At 52.8% G+C, this 17,217-nt stretch overlaps 2 protein-coding genes across 6 annotated transcripts in view; both read left to right on the top strand.

Annotated features, from left to right (window-relative positions):
* The window catches only part of LOC101733413 (coiled-coil domain-containing protein 77-like), a 123,556-nt gene that overhangs the window by 48,855 nt on the left and 57,484 nt on the right, over positions 1-17,217 (top strand). The gene's annotated exons all lie outside the window — the stretch shown is intronic.
* LOC101734616 (coiled-coil domain-containing protein 77-like) overlaps positions 1-17,217 on the top strand; it is a 79,708-nt gene that overhangs the window by 6,123 nt on the left and 56,368 nt on the right. For 3 of the 5 annotated variants that reach the window (XM_031892215.1, XM_031892217.1, XM_031892214.1), the window contains exons 2-3: positions 2,675-2,738; positions 3,341-3,557. In XM_031892215.1, the coding sequence (XP_031748075.1) occupies positions 2,701-2,738; positions 3,341-3,557 (255 nt within the window). In that variant the 5' untranslated portion in view covers positions 2,675-2,700. Of the gene's footprint in view, positions 1-514; positions 1,468-2,674; positions 2,739-3,340; positions 3,558-17,217 lie in introns of those variants that run through there. The other 2 variants (XM_031892216.1, XM_031892218.1) reach the window with 2 other exon arrangements.

Below are 17,217 nucleotides of genomic sequence, written 5' to 3'. Positions count from 1 at the left end.
GTAGTATTAGGACTGGATCACTGAGGACCTGGAATTAGAGAAATATATATTTTCTGGATGGTTTTATGGCAGCGATGGATTGGACAATGTTTAATGAGTTTTAATTTGTTTTCATTTAAAATCAAATAAAGACTATGGAAGCACCTTCCCGGTATACTAGGGGCACATTATAATGAAATCTGGCCCCGGCTATACAACTCTGCCTTTGGTTTACATACTAACAAATGTACATGTATCTGGCTGTACCAGGCAGAACACCTGCACCTCTGACCTTGTGTCTTATATAAGGTATGGGGTGCGTATCTGCATTTTACATTAGTGTAATATAGCCAATGGCACCCCAGCACATACATTTTAGAGGGTGCAGTGGGAGTCAAATTGCTAGTGTGGAGCACCCAATGTTTTCACCTTATCCCATGGCAGAAGTGCCCCTGTATAAGGAACAGAACCAGTGGCTAAATCAGGGGTGGGCAAACTGCGGCCCGCGGGCCACATCCGTCCCGTTGGTCTTTTTAATGTGGCCCGTTGGTCTTTTTAATCTTGCCTGCCGACTCTCGCGCGAGACTTGGACTAACGCTGGCCCAGCCCGTCTGTCAACCCCCCGGCCCATCTTTTGGCCCCTTAGCCAAAAAGTTTGCCCACCCCTGGTCTAAATGTTCTAGGGAGTAGAAATGCTGTGTATTTAGCAGCCAAAGCTAGCCATGTATGGGCTGACATAGGCTGTCAAATTGGCCCCTACATATAAGGTCAAGATCTACTTGGCCTCTTTATGGGGCCAAAGCAAAGGCCTGCCCAGTCAGGAATATATATTGTGGGAATCAGCAAGATATACATCCATGATGGGAAAGGTGCAAATCACTTGGTGCAAAAAAATTAAATAAAAACAAATTCAACAGTAAAGTTATTGCCATCATTCAAACATTAGCTTTGATGATTAGATAAAAAGGAAGATGAAGGAACCTGATTGGTTGCTCATTTTTTTAGTATGGAGTGATTCGGATCCTGTTAGGCTGACCCAGAAATCAAAAATATCAATTCCTGAGACCAGTCATTGCCAGAGTAGCCATTTACAGACTGTATGTAGAGGGAAAGTCTGGTAAATCTTACATCAATAATGATAATAAACAATTATAATACATATATTGCGTGAAGATAAAGTCATTATGACACAATTCGTTTTTGAATCTAACGCAACCTGAGAGAATTGTAGTTTAAACACATGTGGGTAGCGCCGTCAAGCTGTAATAGAAAAAACTACAATTCCCAGAAGACACCTGGCGGGAGGGCCGGCTGACTCAAGTATCGCCCTAGCTGATTGGATGCTTCAATGGTTCTGTATTGACCTGGGTGCGTGATTAGTTAAGCTTGCGGAGGCGGGTTGTTTGGATGGTGCAGTTGAGAGGAAGGCATCTGGCGGTAGGGGACCCGCGTAGTACCTTGTACCAGAGCTCGTAAGGTGGGGTACAGGTACGTACAGTGTGACATCTGGGGGGCAGGGGTTATATACATTTATGCACAGCTATAGCGCCATTGGATAGGTCTGTATGCTAAATAATAAGCCATACCCCGCACTTGACCCCCTAACCAATCGTAGCTCTTATTTGGCACCCCCAGAGCTTTTATTGTGCTTTTTTTGTTCCCCACTTTATGTGGCTCATGGATTTAAAGGTTGGGGACCCCTGATATAGAGAGTAATATTCTGAAACAATTTTCAATTGGTCTTCAATTTTTATTAATTATTTAAGTTTCTGTTCAGCAGCTTTCCAGCTTGGAGTTTCAGAAGTTACTTGGTTGCTAGGATCCAAATTACCTTAGCAACCAGTGTGTGGTTTGAATGAAAGACTGATATATGAATAGGAGAGGGGCTGAATGGAAAGATACGTAATATAAAGTATAAATAACAAATAAACTGTAGCCTCACAGAGCAATAGTTACAGCTGTTGAGAGGCCATTACAAATTATCAAGCAGAAAATGAGGCTGGCCTGTCCTATAAACTGATGCTACAGGTCTGATTATTACATTCTGTTTCTAATTGCACTGGTTTCAGAACTGCAATGTTATGTGAATCCGAATGAATTACTAATCAGCTTTATACTGTTGCATTTATATTCTATATATACAGTATATTGTCCGTTGGTCCCTAAGCTCCGTAACTGAGAGCGGCACAGAGCAAGTGCAGGGAATCGGCAGAAAAGAAAATGGGGGGCAGCTGGGGGCATCTTTGAAGGCACAAAAAGGGCTGTGGTTGCCTTGGGCCGGTACAGAAGCCCAAAACATAACCCAAAATATTTCTAGCCTATTGCTTTAGTTAAGCTTTAGTTCTCCTTGAGCATCCCATAAGCCATGATAGGTCCCTTATATGTATCCATGGCAAATAAAAAATCCTATATAGACACCCCCTGAAGCTGCTGCCCTCAGCACTGGCCCCCGGGGGGTTATACAGAAAATACCCTTTGTATTCACTGATTTCCCAGCAAGAGAGTTAGGCTACCCACCTATTGTCCAGCTTTAACCCTATAGCTGCCCATACCAGTCTACAGTATGTTTGGTTAGGGAATGTTAGGCCAATTTTGACCATGCTGGCCAACCATCTGTACGTTTATAGCAATTCACTTACCACCTTTATCTTGTTCCTATCAATGAATCTCTGTGTGTCTTCACTTTTTTCTGTAGCTGTGAATTGAAAAAGGCTGGAAAATATGGACTTTTCACCCCACCGTGGCATGCATGAAGGAAGGTAAGTCAAAATCCAATTTATTTCAGAAGAAACAAATATATATATATAACACTGTAAGGTCCGCACTCCCATGAACAGTCCACATTCACAATTCACAAACGGGTGCTGCACTTAGTTGTATCCAATATCCATTCCCAATGATTTTGCGCACTCATAATCATTGGGAATGTAATATATATATATATATATGTCATGGGTAACATATTTTTGACAGAGAAATTAGTACCCTGGATCGTTTGTACGGGTATAGGATCAATTATCCAGAAATTTGTTATCCAGAAACCTCCGAATTATAGGAAGGCCGTCTCGCATAGACCCCTCTGTAGTAATAAAACAGTAACTTGTAATTGGTTCTTACTAAGATATAATAAATCCTATATAAACAATCCTTTTAGGTTTATGTAATGTTTAAATTATTTTTTAATAGATTTGTAGTATAGAGAACCAAGTTACAGAAAGACCCCTAATCTGGAAAACCCCAGGTCCAGAGCATTCTGGATAACAGGTTCCATACCTGTAATAGGCTGCTCTCAATGCAAAATTGTGATCCTAAAGTTGGAGCTGCTTGTATGATTTTATCTATATGGTTTTGTTATTTACAGGTCTCCTTCCCTTCAAGATACCACCATGAGCTCCAGCCACACCCAGAAGAACCGAGGGGACTCCACTCCGCTGCCTCCAATCAACGAGCGCCTGGCTTTCCTGCGGCCGCCCAGAGAGCTGTTAGAGTATTACCGCAAGAAGATCGCTGAGTTTGATGAGGAACACGAGGATCTGGTAAAGCAACTGGAGCAATACAAAGCTACCTTTGAGGAGCAGGTCAGTATGCGCCCTTGCTAAGAGCAATACTGCTGATAACTATTATTATCCTTTATATAGCGCTGGTGTATTCGACTACACTGTACAGAGATCACTAAGTACATTGTTTCATCAGTCCCAGTGGAGCTTACAATTCACATTCACTGTGGTCACTTTTACCAGGAGTTTACAGAACCCTGTATGTTTTTGCAGTGTGGGAGGAACCTGGGGTTCCTAGAGGATACCCACGCAAGCATATAGTGCCCTGGCTGGAATTGAACCTAGGAGCTCAGTTCTGCAAGGCAGCATTGTATGTTTTCCTGCAAATGGTTTGTGTCATTCTCCAGTTTCTTTAAGCCATATGCCTGCTAACTAGGTACCGAGGTACCTAATTTTACCTAAGAAAACTGGAAAAATGTATTGACTCGAGTATAAGCCGGGGGTTACTTTTTGAGCACATTTTGGGGGCTGAAAAACTCTGCTTATACTCGAGTATATACGGTAACTATAAACCCAGTGAGATTGAGGAATGAATGGATATTGGGGAGTTGTATCACTAGTCAGAACCAGCAGTGCAGAGAAGGGAAAGGGACAGACAGACACTGTGACAGTTACACATAACTATAAACCCAGTGAGAATGAGGAATGAATGGATATTGGGGAGTTGTATCAGGAGTCAGAACCAGCAGTGCAGAGAAGGGAAAGGGACAGACATAGTGACAGTTACACATAACTATAAACCCAGTGAGAATGAGGAATGAATGGATATTGGGGAGTTGTATCACTAGTCAGAACCAGCAGTGCAGGGAAGGGAAAGGGACAGACAGACACTGTGACAGTTACACATAACTATAAACCCAGTGAGAATGAGGAATGAATGGATATTGGGGAGTTGTATCAGGAGTCAGAACCAGCATTGCAGAGAAGAGAAAGTGAGAGACAGACACAGTGACAGTTACACATTACTATAAACACAGATAGAAAGAGGAATGAATGGATATTGGGGAGTTGTATCAGGAGACGGAACCAGCAGTGCAGTGAAGGGAAAGGGACAGACACAGTGACAGTTACACATAACTATAAACCCAGTGAGAATGAGGAATGAATGGATATTGGGAAGTTGTATCAGGAGTCAGAACCAGCAGTGAAGAGAAAGGGACAGACAGTCACCGTGAAAGTTACACATAACTATAAACCCAGTGAGAATTAGAAATGAATGGATATTGGGAAGTTGTATCAGGAGTCAGAACCAGCAGTGCAGAGAAGGGAAAGGGACAGACAGACACAGTGACAGTTACACATAACTATAAACCCAGTTAAAATGAGGAATGAATAACAGCCTATATTGGGGAAAAAACCCCCCTTCCAAATCTTTTGACACCTAAGGTCTGCCTACTAGGGGTAATTGACGACCTTACCCCGACAGCCCACATGAGAATCCTTTACCGTAGTCTACTGTTTTATGCCAGGAAATGCATACTCCTGCACTGGATGGCCCAGTCCCCCCCCACAATAGATAGATGGCTAAATCTAGTTAGAACCCTGCTACCACTATGCCAAATTACATATACTGCACGGGGTTGTCCCCAAAAATATGAAAAAATCTGGAGAAGCTGGATAGATGCTACCTCCTGAACTGCCCTCACTCCCCATGCCTTAGCGGCCAGCCCCGCCACAAAGCCCCAAACCAGAATAGACCAAGTGGGAACAATGCTAGAAATACGACTGAATAAATAAAACCAAGGCAATATGATGTAAAACCACATGATGTTTATTAGTTTTATATGTATGTAAATGTCTATGTTTTTTTTTGTTGTTTCTTGAAAATGCAAAATAAAAACCTTTTAAAAAAAAAATGAGGAATGAATGGATATTGGGGAGTTGTATCAGGAGTCAGAACCAGCAGTGAAGAGAATGGGACAGACAAACACAGTGACAGTTACACATAACTATAAACCCAGTGAGAATGAGAAATGAATGGATATTGGGAAGTTGTATCAGGAGTCAGAACCAGCAGTGCAGAGAAGTGAAAGGGACAGACAGACACAGTGACAGTTACACGAAACTATAAACCCAGTGAGAATGAGGAATGAATGGATATTGGGAAGTTGTATCAGGAGTCAGAACCAGCAGTGCAGAGAAGGGAAAGGGACAGACACAGACAGTGACAGTTACACATAACTATAAACCCAGTCAGAATGGGTACTGGGAATGCAAGGGGGGCTGTAAGGTGCCAGAGACAGTCACTATTTATTGCGCTGGGGGGGCTGTTTCTGCCTCTGGGTACTGGGAATGCCAGGGGGGCTGTAAGGTGCCACAGACACTCACTATTTATTGGGCTGGGGGGGCTGTTTGTTCCTCTCGGTACTGGGAATGCCAGGGGGACTGTAAGGTGCCACAGACAGTCACTATTTATTGGGCTGGGGTGGGGGGGCTGTTTGTGCCTCTGGGTACTGGGATTGCCAGGGGGGCTGTAAGGTGCCACAGACAGTCACTATTTATTGGGCTGGGGGGGCTGTTTGTGCCTCTGGGTACTGGGAATGCCAGGGGGGCTGTAAGGTTCCACAGACAGTCACTATTTATTGGGCTGGGGGGTGGGGCTGTATGTGTCTCTGGGTACTGGGAATGCCAGGGGGGCTGTAAGGTGCCACAGATAGTCACTATTTATTGGGCTGGGGGGGCTGTTTCTGCCTCTGGGTACTGGGAATGCCAGGGGGGCTATAAGGTGCCACAGACAGTCCCTATTTATTGGGCTGGGGGGGCTGTTAGTGCCTCTGGGTACTGGGAATGCCAGGGGGGCTGTAAGGTGCCACAGACAGTCCCTATTTATTGGGCTGGGGGGGCTGTTTGTGCATCTGGGTACTGGGAATTCCAGGGGGTCTGTAAGGTGCCACAGACAGTCCCTATTTATTGGGCTGGGGGGGCTGTTTGTGCATCTGGGTACTGGGAATTCCAGGGGGTCTGTAAGGTGCCACAGTCAGTCACTCTTTATTGGGCTGAGGGGGGGAGGCTGTTTGTTCCTCTGGGTACTGGGAATGCCAGGGGGCTGTAAGGTGCCACAGTCAGTCACTCTTTATTGGGCTAAGGGGGCTGTTTGTTCCTCTGGGTACTGGGAGTGCCAGGGGGGCTGTAAGGTGCCACAGACAGTCACTATTTATTGGGCTGCGGGGCTGTTTGTTCCTCTGGGTACTGGGAGTGCCACGGGGGCTGTAAGGTGCCACAGAAAGTCACAATTTATTGGGCTGGGGGGGGGGGCTGTTTGTTCCTCTGGGTACTGGGAATGCCAGGGGGGCTGTAAGGTGCCAGAGACAGTCACTATTTATTGCGCTGGGGGGGCTGTTTCTGCCTCTGGGTACTGGGAATGCCAGGGGGGCTGTAAGGTGCCAGAGACAGTTACTATTTATTGGGCTGGGGGGGCTGTTTCTGCCTCTGGGTACTGGGAATGCCAGGGGGGCTGTAAGGTGCCACAGACAGTCCCTATTTATTGGGCTGGGGGGGCTGTTTGTGCATCTGGGTACTGGGAATTCCAGGGCGTCTGTAAGGTGCCACAGACAGTCCCTATTTATTGGGCTGGGGGGGCTGTTTGTGCCTCTGGGTACTGGGAATGCCAGGGGGGCTGTAAGGTGCCAGAGACAGTCACTATTTATTGCGCTGGGGGGGCTGTTTCTGCCTCTGGGTACTGGGAATGCCAGGGGGGCTGTAAGGTGCCAGAGACAGTTACTATTTATTGGGCTGGGGGGGCTGTTTCTGCCTCTGGGTACTGGGAATGCCAGGGGGGCTGTAAGGTGCCACAGACAGTCACTATTTATTGGGCTGGGGGGGGGCTGTTTGTTCCTCTGGGTACTGGGAATGCCAGGGGGGCTGTAAGGTGCCACAGACAGTCACTATTTATTGGGCTGGGGGGGCTGTTTGTTCCTCTGGGTACTGGGAATGCCAGGGGGGCTGTAAGGTGCCACAGACAGTCACTATTTATTGGGCTGGGGGGGGGCTGTTTGTTCCTCTGGGTACTGGGAATGCCAGGGGGGCTGTAAGGTGCCACAGACAGTCACTATTTATTGGGCTGGGGGGGGCTGTTTGTTCCTCTGGGTACTGGGAATGCCAGGGGGGCTGTAAGGTGCCACAGACAGTCACTATTTATTGGGCTGGGGGGGGCTGTTTGTTCCTCTGGGTACTGGGAATGCCAGGGGGGCTGTAAGGTGCCACAGACAGTCACTATTTATTGGGCTGGGGGGGGCTGTTTGTGCCTCTGGGTACTGGAAATGCCAGGGGGGCTGTAAGGTGCCACAGACAGTCACTATTTATTGGGCTGGGGGGGCTGTTTGTGCCTCTGGGTACTGGGAATGCCAGGGGGGCTGTAAAGGTGCCACAGACAGTCACTATTTATTGGGCTGGGGGGGGCTGTTTGTGCCTCTGGGTACTGGGAATGCCAGGGGGGCTGTAAGGTGCCACAGACAGTCACTATTTATTGGGCTGGGGGGGGCTGTTTGTGCCTCTGGGTACTGGGAATGCCAGGGGGGCTGTAAGGTGCCACAGACAGTCACTATTTATTGGGCTGGGGGGGCTGTTTGTGCCTCTGGGTACTGGGAATGCCAGGGGGGCTGTAAGGTGCCACAGACAGTCACTATTTATTGGGCTGGGGGGGGCTGTTTGTGCCTCTGGGTACTGGGAATGCCAGGGGGGCTGTAAGGTGCCACAGACAGTCACTATTTATTGGGCTGGGGGGCTGTTTGTGCCTCTGGGTACTGGGAATGCCAGGGGGGCTGTAAGGTGCCACAGACAGTCACTATTTATTGGGCTGGGGGGCTGTTTGTGCCTCTGGGTACTGGGAATGCCAGGGGGGCTGTAAGGTGCCACAGACAGTCACTATTTATTGGGCTGGGGGGGCTGTTTGTGCCTCTGGGTACTGGGAATGCCAGGGGGGCTGTAAGGTGCCACAGACAGTCACTATTTATTGGGCTGGGGGGGCTGTTTGTGCCTCTGGGTACTGGGAATGCCAGGGGGGCTGTAAGGTGCCACAGACAGTCACTATTTATTGGGCTGGGGGGGGCTGTTTGTGCCTCTGGGTACTGGGAATGCCAGGGGGGCTGTAAGGTGCCACAGACAGTCACTATTTATTGGGCTGGGGGGGCTGTTTGTGCCTCTGGGTACTGGGAATGCCAGGGGGGCTGTAAGGTGCCACAGACAGTCACTATTTATTGGGCTGGGGGGGGCTGTTTGTGCCTCTGGGTACTGGGAATGCCAGGGGGGCTGTAAGGTGCCACAGACAGTCACTATTTATTGGGCTGGGGGGGGCTGTTTGTGCCTCTGGGTACTGGGAATGCCAGGGGGGCTGTAAGGTGCCACAGACAGTCACTATTTATTGGGCTGGGGGGGCTGTTTGTGCCTCTGGGTACTGGGAATGCCAGGGGGGCTGTAAGGTGCCACAGACAGTCACTATTTATTGGGCTGGGGGGGCTGTTTGTGCCTCTGGGTACTGGGAATGCCAGGGGGGCTGTAAGGTGCCACAGACAGTCACTATTTATTGGGCTGGGGGGGCTGTTTGTGCCTCTGGGTACTGGGAATGCCAGGGGGGCTGTAAGGTGCCACAGACAGTCACTATTTATTGGGCTGGGGGGGCTGTTTGTGCCTCTGGGTACTGGGAATGCCAGGGGGGCTGTAAGGTGCCACAGACAGTCACTATTTATTGGGCTGGGGGGGGCTGTTTGTGCCTCTGGGTACTGGGAATGCCAGGGGGGCTGTAAGGTGCCACAGACAGTCACTATTTATTGGGCTGGGGGGGGGCTGTTTGTGCCTCTGGGTACTGGGAATGCCAGGGGGGCTGTAAGGTGCCACAGACAGTCACTATTTATTGGGCTGGGGGGGGCTGTTTGTGCCTCTGGGTACTGGGAATGCCAGGGGGGCTGTAAGGTGCCACAGACAGTCACTATTTATTGGGCTGGGGGGGGGCTGTTTGTGCCTCTGGGTACTGGGAATGCCAGGGGGGCTGTAAGGTGCCACAGACAGTCACTATTTATTGGGCTGGGGGGGGCTGTTTGTGCCTCTGGGTACTGGGAATGCCAGGGGGGCTGTAAGGTGCCACAGACAGTCACTATTTATTGGGCTGGGGGGGGCTGTTTGTGCCTCTGGGTACTGGGAATGCCAGGGGGGCTGTAAGGTGCCACAGACAGTCACTATTTATTGGGCTGGGGGGGCTGTTTGTGCCTCTGGGTACTGGGAATGCCAGGGGGGCTGTAAGGTGCCACAGACAGTCACTATTTATTGGGCTGGGGGGGCTGTTTGTGCCTCTGGGTACTGGGAATGCCAGGGGGGCTGTAAGGTGCCACAGACAGTCACTATTTATTGGGCTGGGGGGGCTGTTTGTGCCTCTGGGTACTGGGAATGCCAGGGGGGCTGTAAGGTGCCACAGACAGTCACTATTTATTGGGCTGGGGGGGCTGTTTGTGCCTCTGGGTACTGGGAATGCCAGGGGGGCTGTAAGGTGCCACAGACAGTCACTATTTATTGGGCTGGGGGGGCTGTTTGTGCCTCTGGGTACTGGGAATGCCAGGGGGGCTGTAAGGTGCCACAGACAGTCACTATTTATTGGGCTGGGGGGGCTGTTTGTGCCTCTGGGTACTGGGAATGCCAGGGGGGCTGTAAGGTGCCACAGACAGTCACTATTTATTGGGCTGGGGGGGCTGTTTGTGCCTCTGGGTACTGGGAATGCCAGGGGGGCTGTAAGGTGCCACAGACAGTCACTATTTATTGGGCTGGGGGGGCTGTTTGTGCCTCTGGGTACTGGGAATGCCAGGGGGGCTGTAAGGTGCCACAGACAGTCACTATTTATTGGGCTGGGGGGGCTGTTTGTGCCTCTGGGTACTGGGAATGCCAGGGGGGCTGTAAGGTGCCACAGACAGTCACTATTTATTGGGCTGGGGGGGGCTGTTTGTGCCTCTGGGTACTGGGAATGCCAGGGGGGCTGTAAGGTGCCACAGACAGTCACTATTTATTGGGCTGGGGGGGCTGTTTGTGCCTCTGGGTACTGGGAATGCCAGGGGGGCTGTAAGGTGCCACAGACAGTCACTATTTATTGGGCTGGGGGGGGCTGTTTGTGCCTCTGGGTACTGGGAATGCCAGGGGGGCTGTAAGGTGCCACAGACAGTCACTATTTATTGGGCTGGGGGGGCTGTTTGTGCCTCTGGGTACTGGGAATGCCAGGGGGGCTGTAAGGTGCCACAGACAGTCACTATTTATTGGGCTGGGGGGGGCTGTTTGTGCCTCTGGGTACTGGGAATGCCAGGGGGGCTGTAAGGTGCCACAGACAGTCACTATTTATTGGGCTGGGGGGGCTGTTTGTGCCTCTGGGTACTGGGAATGCCAGGGGGGCTGTAAGGTGCCACAGACAGTCACTATTTATTGGGCTGGGGGGGCTGTTTGTGCCTCTGGGTACTGGGAATGCCAGGGGGGCTGTAAGGTGCCACAGACAGTCACTATTTATTGGGCTGGGGGGGCTGTTTGTGCCTCTGGGTACTGGGAATGCCAGGGGGGCTGTAAGGTGCCACAGACAGTCACTATTTATTGGGCTGGGGGGGCTGTTTGTGCCTCTGGGTACTGGGAATGCCAGGGGGGCTGTAAGGTGCCACAGACAGTCACTATTTATTGGGCTGGGGGGGGCTGTTTGTGCCTCTGGGTACTGGGAATGCCAGGGGGGCTGTAAGGTGCCACAGACAGTCACTATTTATTGGGCTGGGGGGGCTGTTTGTGCCTCTGGGTACTGGGAATGCCAGGGGGGCTGTAAGGTGCCACAGACAGTCACTATTTATTGGGCTGGGGGGGCTGTTTGTGCCTCTGGGTACTGGGAATGCCAGGGGGGCTGTAAGGTGCCACAGACAGTCACTATTTATTGGGCTGGGGGGGCTGTTTGTGCCTCTGGGTACTGGGAATGCCAGGGGGGCTGTAAGGTGCCACAGACAGTCACTATTTATTGGGCTGGGGGGGCTGTTTGTGCCTCTGGGTACTGGGAATGCCAGGGGGGCTGTAAGGTGCCACAGACAGTCACTATTTATTGGGCTGGGGGGGCTGTTTGTGCCTCTGGGTACTGGGAATGCCAGGGGGGCTGTAAGGTGCCACAGACAGTCACTATTTATTGGGCTGGGGGGGGCTGTTTGTGCCTCTGGGTACTGGGAATGCCAGGGGGGCTGTAAGGTGCCACAGACAGTCACTATTTATTGGGCTGGGGGGGGCTGTTTGTGCCTCTGGGTACTGGGAATGCCAGGGGGGCTGTAAGGTGCCACAGACAGTCACTATTTATTGGGCTGGGGGGGCTGTTTGTGCCTCTGGGTACTGGGAATGCCAGGGGGGCTGTAAGGTGCCACAGACAGTCACTATTTATTGGGCTGGGGGGGGCTGTTTGTGCCTCTGGGTACTGGGAATGCCAGGGGGGCTGTAAGGTGCCACAGACAGTCACTATTTATTGGGCTGGGGGGGGCTGTTTGTGCCTCTGGGTACTGGGAATGCCAGGGGGGCTGTAAGGTGCCACAGACAGTCACTATTTATTGGGCTGGGGGGGCTGTTTGTGCCTCTGGGTACTGGGAATGCCAGGGGGGCTGTAAGGTGCCACAGACAGTCACTATTTATTGGGCTGGGGGGGGCTGTTTGTGCCTCTGGGTACTGGGAATGCCAGGGGGGCTGTAAGGTGCCACAGACAGTCACTATTTATTGGGCTGGGGGGGCTGTTTGTGCCTCTGGGTACTGGGAATGCCAGGGGGGCTGTAAGGTGCCACAGACAGTCACTATTTATTGGGCTGGGGGGGGCTGTTTGTGCCTCTGGGTACTGGGAATGCCAGGGGGGCTGTAAGGTGCCACAGACAGTCACTATTTATTGGGCTGGGGGGGCTGTTTGTGCCTCTGGGTACTGGGAATGCCAGGGGGGCTGTAAGGTGCCACAGACAGTCACTATTTATTGGGCTGGGGGGGCTGTTTGTGCCTCTGGGTACTGGGAATGCCAGGGGGGCTGTAAGGTGCCACAGACAGTCACTATTTATTGGGCTGGGGGGGCTGTTTGTGCCTCTGGGTACTGGGAATGCCAGGGGGGCTGTAAGGTGCCACAGACAGTCACTATTTATTGGGCTGGGGGGGCTGTTTGTGCCTCTGGGTACTGGGAATGCCAGGGGGGCTGTAAGGTGCCACAGACAGTCACTATTTATTGGGCTGGGGGGGCTGTTTGTTCCTCTGGGTACTGGGAATGCCAGGGGGGCTGTAAGGTGCCACAGACAGTCACTATTTATTGGGCTGGGGGGGCTGTTTGTGCCTCTGGGTACTGGGAATGCCAGGGGGGCTGTAAGGTGCCACAGACAGTCACTATTTATTGGGCTGGGGGGGGCTGTTTGTGCCTCTGGGTACTGGGAATGCCAGGGGGGCTGTAAGGTGCCACAGACAGTCACTATTTATTGGGCTGGGGGGGCTGTTTGTGCCTCTGGGTACTGGGAATGCCAGGGGGGCTGTAAGGTGCCACAGACAGTCACTATTTATTGGGCTGGGGGGGGCTGTTTGTGCCTCTGGGTACTGGGAATGCCAGGGGGGCTGTAAGGTGCCACAGACAGTCACTATTTATTGGGCTGGGGGGGCTGTTTGTGCCTCTGGGTACTGGGAATGCCAGGGGGGCTGTAAGGTGCCACAGACAGTCACTATTTATTGGGCTGGGGGGGGCTGTTTGTGCCTCTGGGTACTGGGAATGCCAGGGGGGCTGTAAGGTGCCACAGACAGTCACTATTTATTGGGCTGGGGGGGCTGTTTGTGCCTCTGGGTACTGGGAATGCCAGGGGGGCTGTAAGGTGCCACAGACAGTCACTATTTATTGGGCTGGGGGGGCTGTTTGTGCCTCTGGGTACTGGGAATGCCAGGGGGGCTGTAAGGTGCCACAGACAGTCACTATTTATTGGGCTGGGGGGGGCTGTTTGTGCCTCTGGGTACTGGGAATGCCAGGGGGGCTGTAAGGTGCCACAGACAGTCACTATTTATTGGGCTGGGGGGGCTGTTTGTGCCTCTGGGTACTGGGAATGCCAGGGGGGCTGTAAGGTGCCACAGACAGTCACTATTTATTGGGCTGGGGGGGCTGTTTGTGCCTCTGGGTACTGGGAATGCCAGGGGGGCTGTAAGGTGCCACAGACAGTCACTATTTATTGGGCTGGGGGGGCTGTTTGTGCCTCTGGGTACTGGGAATGCCAGGGGGGCTGTAAGGTGCCACAGACAGTCACTATTTATTGGGCTGGGGGGGGCTGTTTGTGCCTCTGGGTACTGGAATGCCAGGGGGGCTGTAAGGTGCCACAGACAGTCACTATTTATTGGGCTGGGGGGGCTGTTTGTGCCTCTGGGTACTGGGAATGCCAGGGGGGCTGTAAGGTGCCACAGACAGTCACTATTTATTGGGCTGGGGGGGCTGTTTGTGCCTCTGGGTACTGGGAATGCCAGGGGGGCTGTAAGGTGCCACAGACAGTCACTATTTATTGGGCTGGGGGGGCTGTTTGTGCCTCTGGGTACTGGGAATGCCAGGGGGGCTGTAAGGTGCCACAGACAGTCACTATTTATTGGGCTGGGGGGGCTGTTTGTGCCTCTGGGTACTGGGAATGCCAGGGGGGCTGTAAGGTGCCACAGACAGTCACTATTTATTGGGCTGGGGGGGCTGTTTGTGCCTCTGGGTACTGGGAATGCCAGGGGGGCTGTAAGGTGCCACAGACAGTCACTATTTATTGGGCTGGGGGGGCTGTTTGTGCCTCTGGGTACTGGGAATGCCAGGGGGGCTGTAAGGTGCCACAGACAGTCACTATTTATTGGGCTGGGGGGGCTGTTTGTGCCTCTGGGTACTGGGAATGCCAGGGGGGCTGTAAGGTGCCACAGACAGTCACTATTTATTGGGCTGGGGGGGCTGTTTGTGCCTCTGGGTACTGGGAATGCCAGGGGGGCTGTAAGGTGCCACAGACAGTCACTATTTATTGGGCTGGGGGGGCTGTTTGTGCCTCTGGGTACTGGGAATGCCAGGGGGGCTGTAAGGTGCCACAGACAGTCACTATTTATTGGGCTGGGGGGGCTGTTTGTGCCTCTGGGTACTGGGAATGCCAGGGGGGCTGTAAGGTGCCACAGACAGTCACTATTTATTGGGCTGGGGGGGCTGTTTGTGCCTCTGGGTACTGGGAATGCCAGGGGGGCTGTAAGGTGCCACAGACAGTCACTATTTATTGGGCTGGGGGGGCTGTTTGTGCCTCTGGGTACTGGGAATGCCAGGGGGGCTGTAAGGTGCCACAGACAGTCACTATTTATTGGGCTGGGGGGGCTGTTTGTGCCTCTGGGTACTGGGAATGCCAGGGGGGCTGTAAGGTGCCACAGACAGTCACTATTTATTGGGCTGGGGGGGGCTGTTTGTGCCTCTGGGTACTGGGAATGCCAGGGGGGCTGTAAGGTGCCACAGACAGTCACTATTTATTGGGCTGGGGGGGGCTGTTTGTGCCTCTGGGTACTGGGAATGCCAGGGGGGCTGTAAGGTGCCACAGACAGTCACTATTTATTGGGCTGGGGGGGGCTGTTTGTGCCTCTGGGTACTGGGAATGCCAGGGGGGCTGTAAGGTGCCACAGACAGTCACTATTTATTGGGCTGGGGGGGCTGTTTGTGCCTCTGGGTACTGGGAATGCCAGGGGGGCTGTAAGGTGCCACAGACAGTCACTATTTATTGGGCTGGGGGGGCTGTTTGTGCCTCTGGGTACTGGGAATGCCAGGGGGGCTGTAAGGTGCCACAGACAGTCACTATTTATTGGGCTGGGGGGGGCTGTTTGTGCCTCTGGGTACTGGGAATGCCAGGGGGGCTGTAAGGTGCCACAGACAGTCACTATTTATTGGGCTGGGGGGGCTGTTTGTGCCTCTGGGTACTGGGAATGCCAGGGGGGCTGTAAGGTGCCACAGACAGTCACTATTTATTGGGCTGGGGGGGGCTGTTTGTGCCTCTGGGTACTGGGAATGCCAGGGGGGCTGTAAGGTGCCACAGACAGTCACTATTTATTGGGCTGGGGGGGCTGTTTGTGCCTCTGGGTACTGGGAATGCCAGGGGGGCTGTAAGGTGCCACAGACAGTCACTATTTATTGGGCTGGGGGGGCTGTTTGTGCCTCTGGGTACTGGAATGCCAGGGGGGCTGTAAGGTGCCACAGACAGTCACTATTTATTGGGCTGGGGGGGCTGTTTGTGCCTCTGGGTACTGGGAATGCCAGGGGGGCTGTAAGGTGCCACAGACAGTCACTATTTATTGGGCTGGGGGGGCTGTTTGTGCCTCTGGGTACTGGGAATGCCAGGGGGGCTGTAAGGTGCCACAGACAGTCACTATTTATTGGGCTGGGGGGGCTGTTTGTGCCTCTGGGTACTGGGAATGCCAGGGGGGCTGTAAGGTGCCACAGACAGTCACTATTTATTGGGCTGGGGGGGCTGTTTGTGCCTCTGGGTACTGGGAATGCCAGGGGGCTGTAAGGTGCCACAGACAGTCACTATTTATTGGGCTGGGGGGGGCTGTTTGTGCCTCTGGGTACTGGGAATGCCAGGGGGGCTGTAAGGTGCCACAGACAGTCACTATTTATTGGGCTGGGGGGGGCTGTTTGTGCCTCTGGGTACTGGGAATGCCAGGGGGGCTGTAAGGTGCCACAGACAGTCACTATTTATTGGGCTGGGGGGGCTGTTTGTGCCTCTGGGTACTGGGAATGCCAGGGGGGCTGTAAGGTGCCACAGACAGTCACTATTTATTGGGCTGGGGGGGCTGTTTGTGCCTCTGGGTACTGGGAATGCCAGGGGGGCTGTAAGGTGCCACAGACAGTCACTATTTATTGGGCTGGGGGGGGCTGTTTGTGCCTCTGGGTACTGGGAATGCCAGGGGGGCTGTAAGGTGCCACAGACAGTCACTATTTATTGGGCTGGGGGGGCTGTTTGTGCCTCTGGGTACTGGGAATGCCAGGGGGGCTGTAAGGTGCCACAGACAGTCACTATTTATTGGGCTGGGGGGGGCTGTTTGTGCCTCTGGGTACTGGGAATGCCAGGGGGGCTGTAAGGTGCCACAGACAGTCACTATTTATTGGGCTGGGGGGGCTGTTTGTGCCTCTGGGTACTGGGAATGCCAGGGGGGCTGTAAGGTGCCACAGACAGTCACTATTTATTGGGCTGGGGGGGGCTGTTTGTGCCTCTGGGTACTGGGAATGCCAGGGGGGCTGTAAGGTGCCACAGACAGTCACTATTTATTGGGCTGGGGGGGCTGTTTGTGCCTCTGGTACTGGGAATGCCAGGGGGCTGTAAGGTGCCACAGACAGTCACTATTTTATTGGGCTGGGGGGGGGGGGGGGCTGTTTGGTGCTTACTGGTCTGGTACTGGAATGCCAGGGGGGCTGTAAGGTGCCACAGACAGTCACTATTTATTGGGCTGGGGGGGCTGTTTGTGCCTCTGGGTACTGGGAATGCCAGGGGGCTGTAAGGTGCCACAGACAGTCACTATTATATTGGCTGGGGGGGGCTGTTTGTGCCTCTGGGTACTGGGAATGCCAGGGGGGCTGTAAGGTGCCACAGACAGTCACTATTTATTGGGCTGGGGGGGCTGTTTGTGCCTCTGGGTACTGGGAATGCCAGGGGGGCTGTAAGGTGCCACAGACAGTCACTATTTATTGGCTGGGGGGGCTTGT

The sequence above is a fragment of the Xenopus tropicalis genome, chromosome 8, assembly GCF_000004195.4.
Source record: "Xenopus tropicalis strain Nigerian chromosome 8, UCB_Xtro_10.0, whole genome shotgun sequence".
Lineage (NCBI taxonomy): Eukaryota > Metazoa > Chordata > Amphibia > Anura > Pipidae > Xenopus > Xenopus tropicalis.
This window is presented reverse-complemented; position numbering and strand designations above follow the sequence as displayed.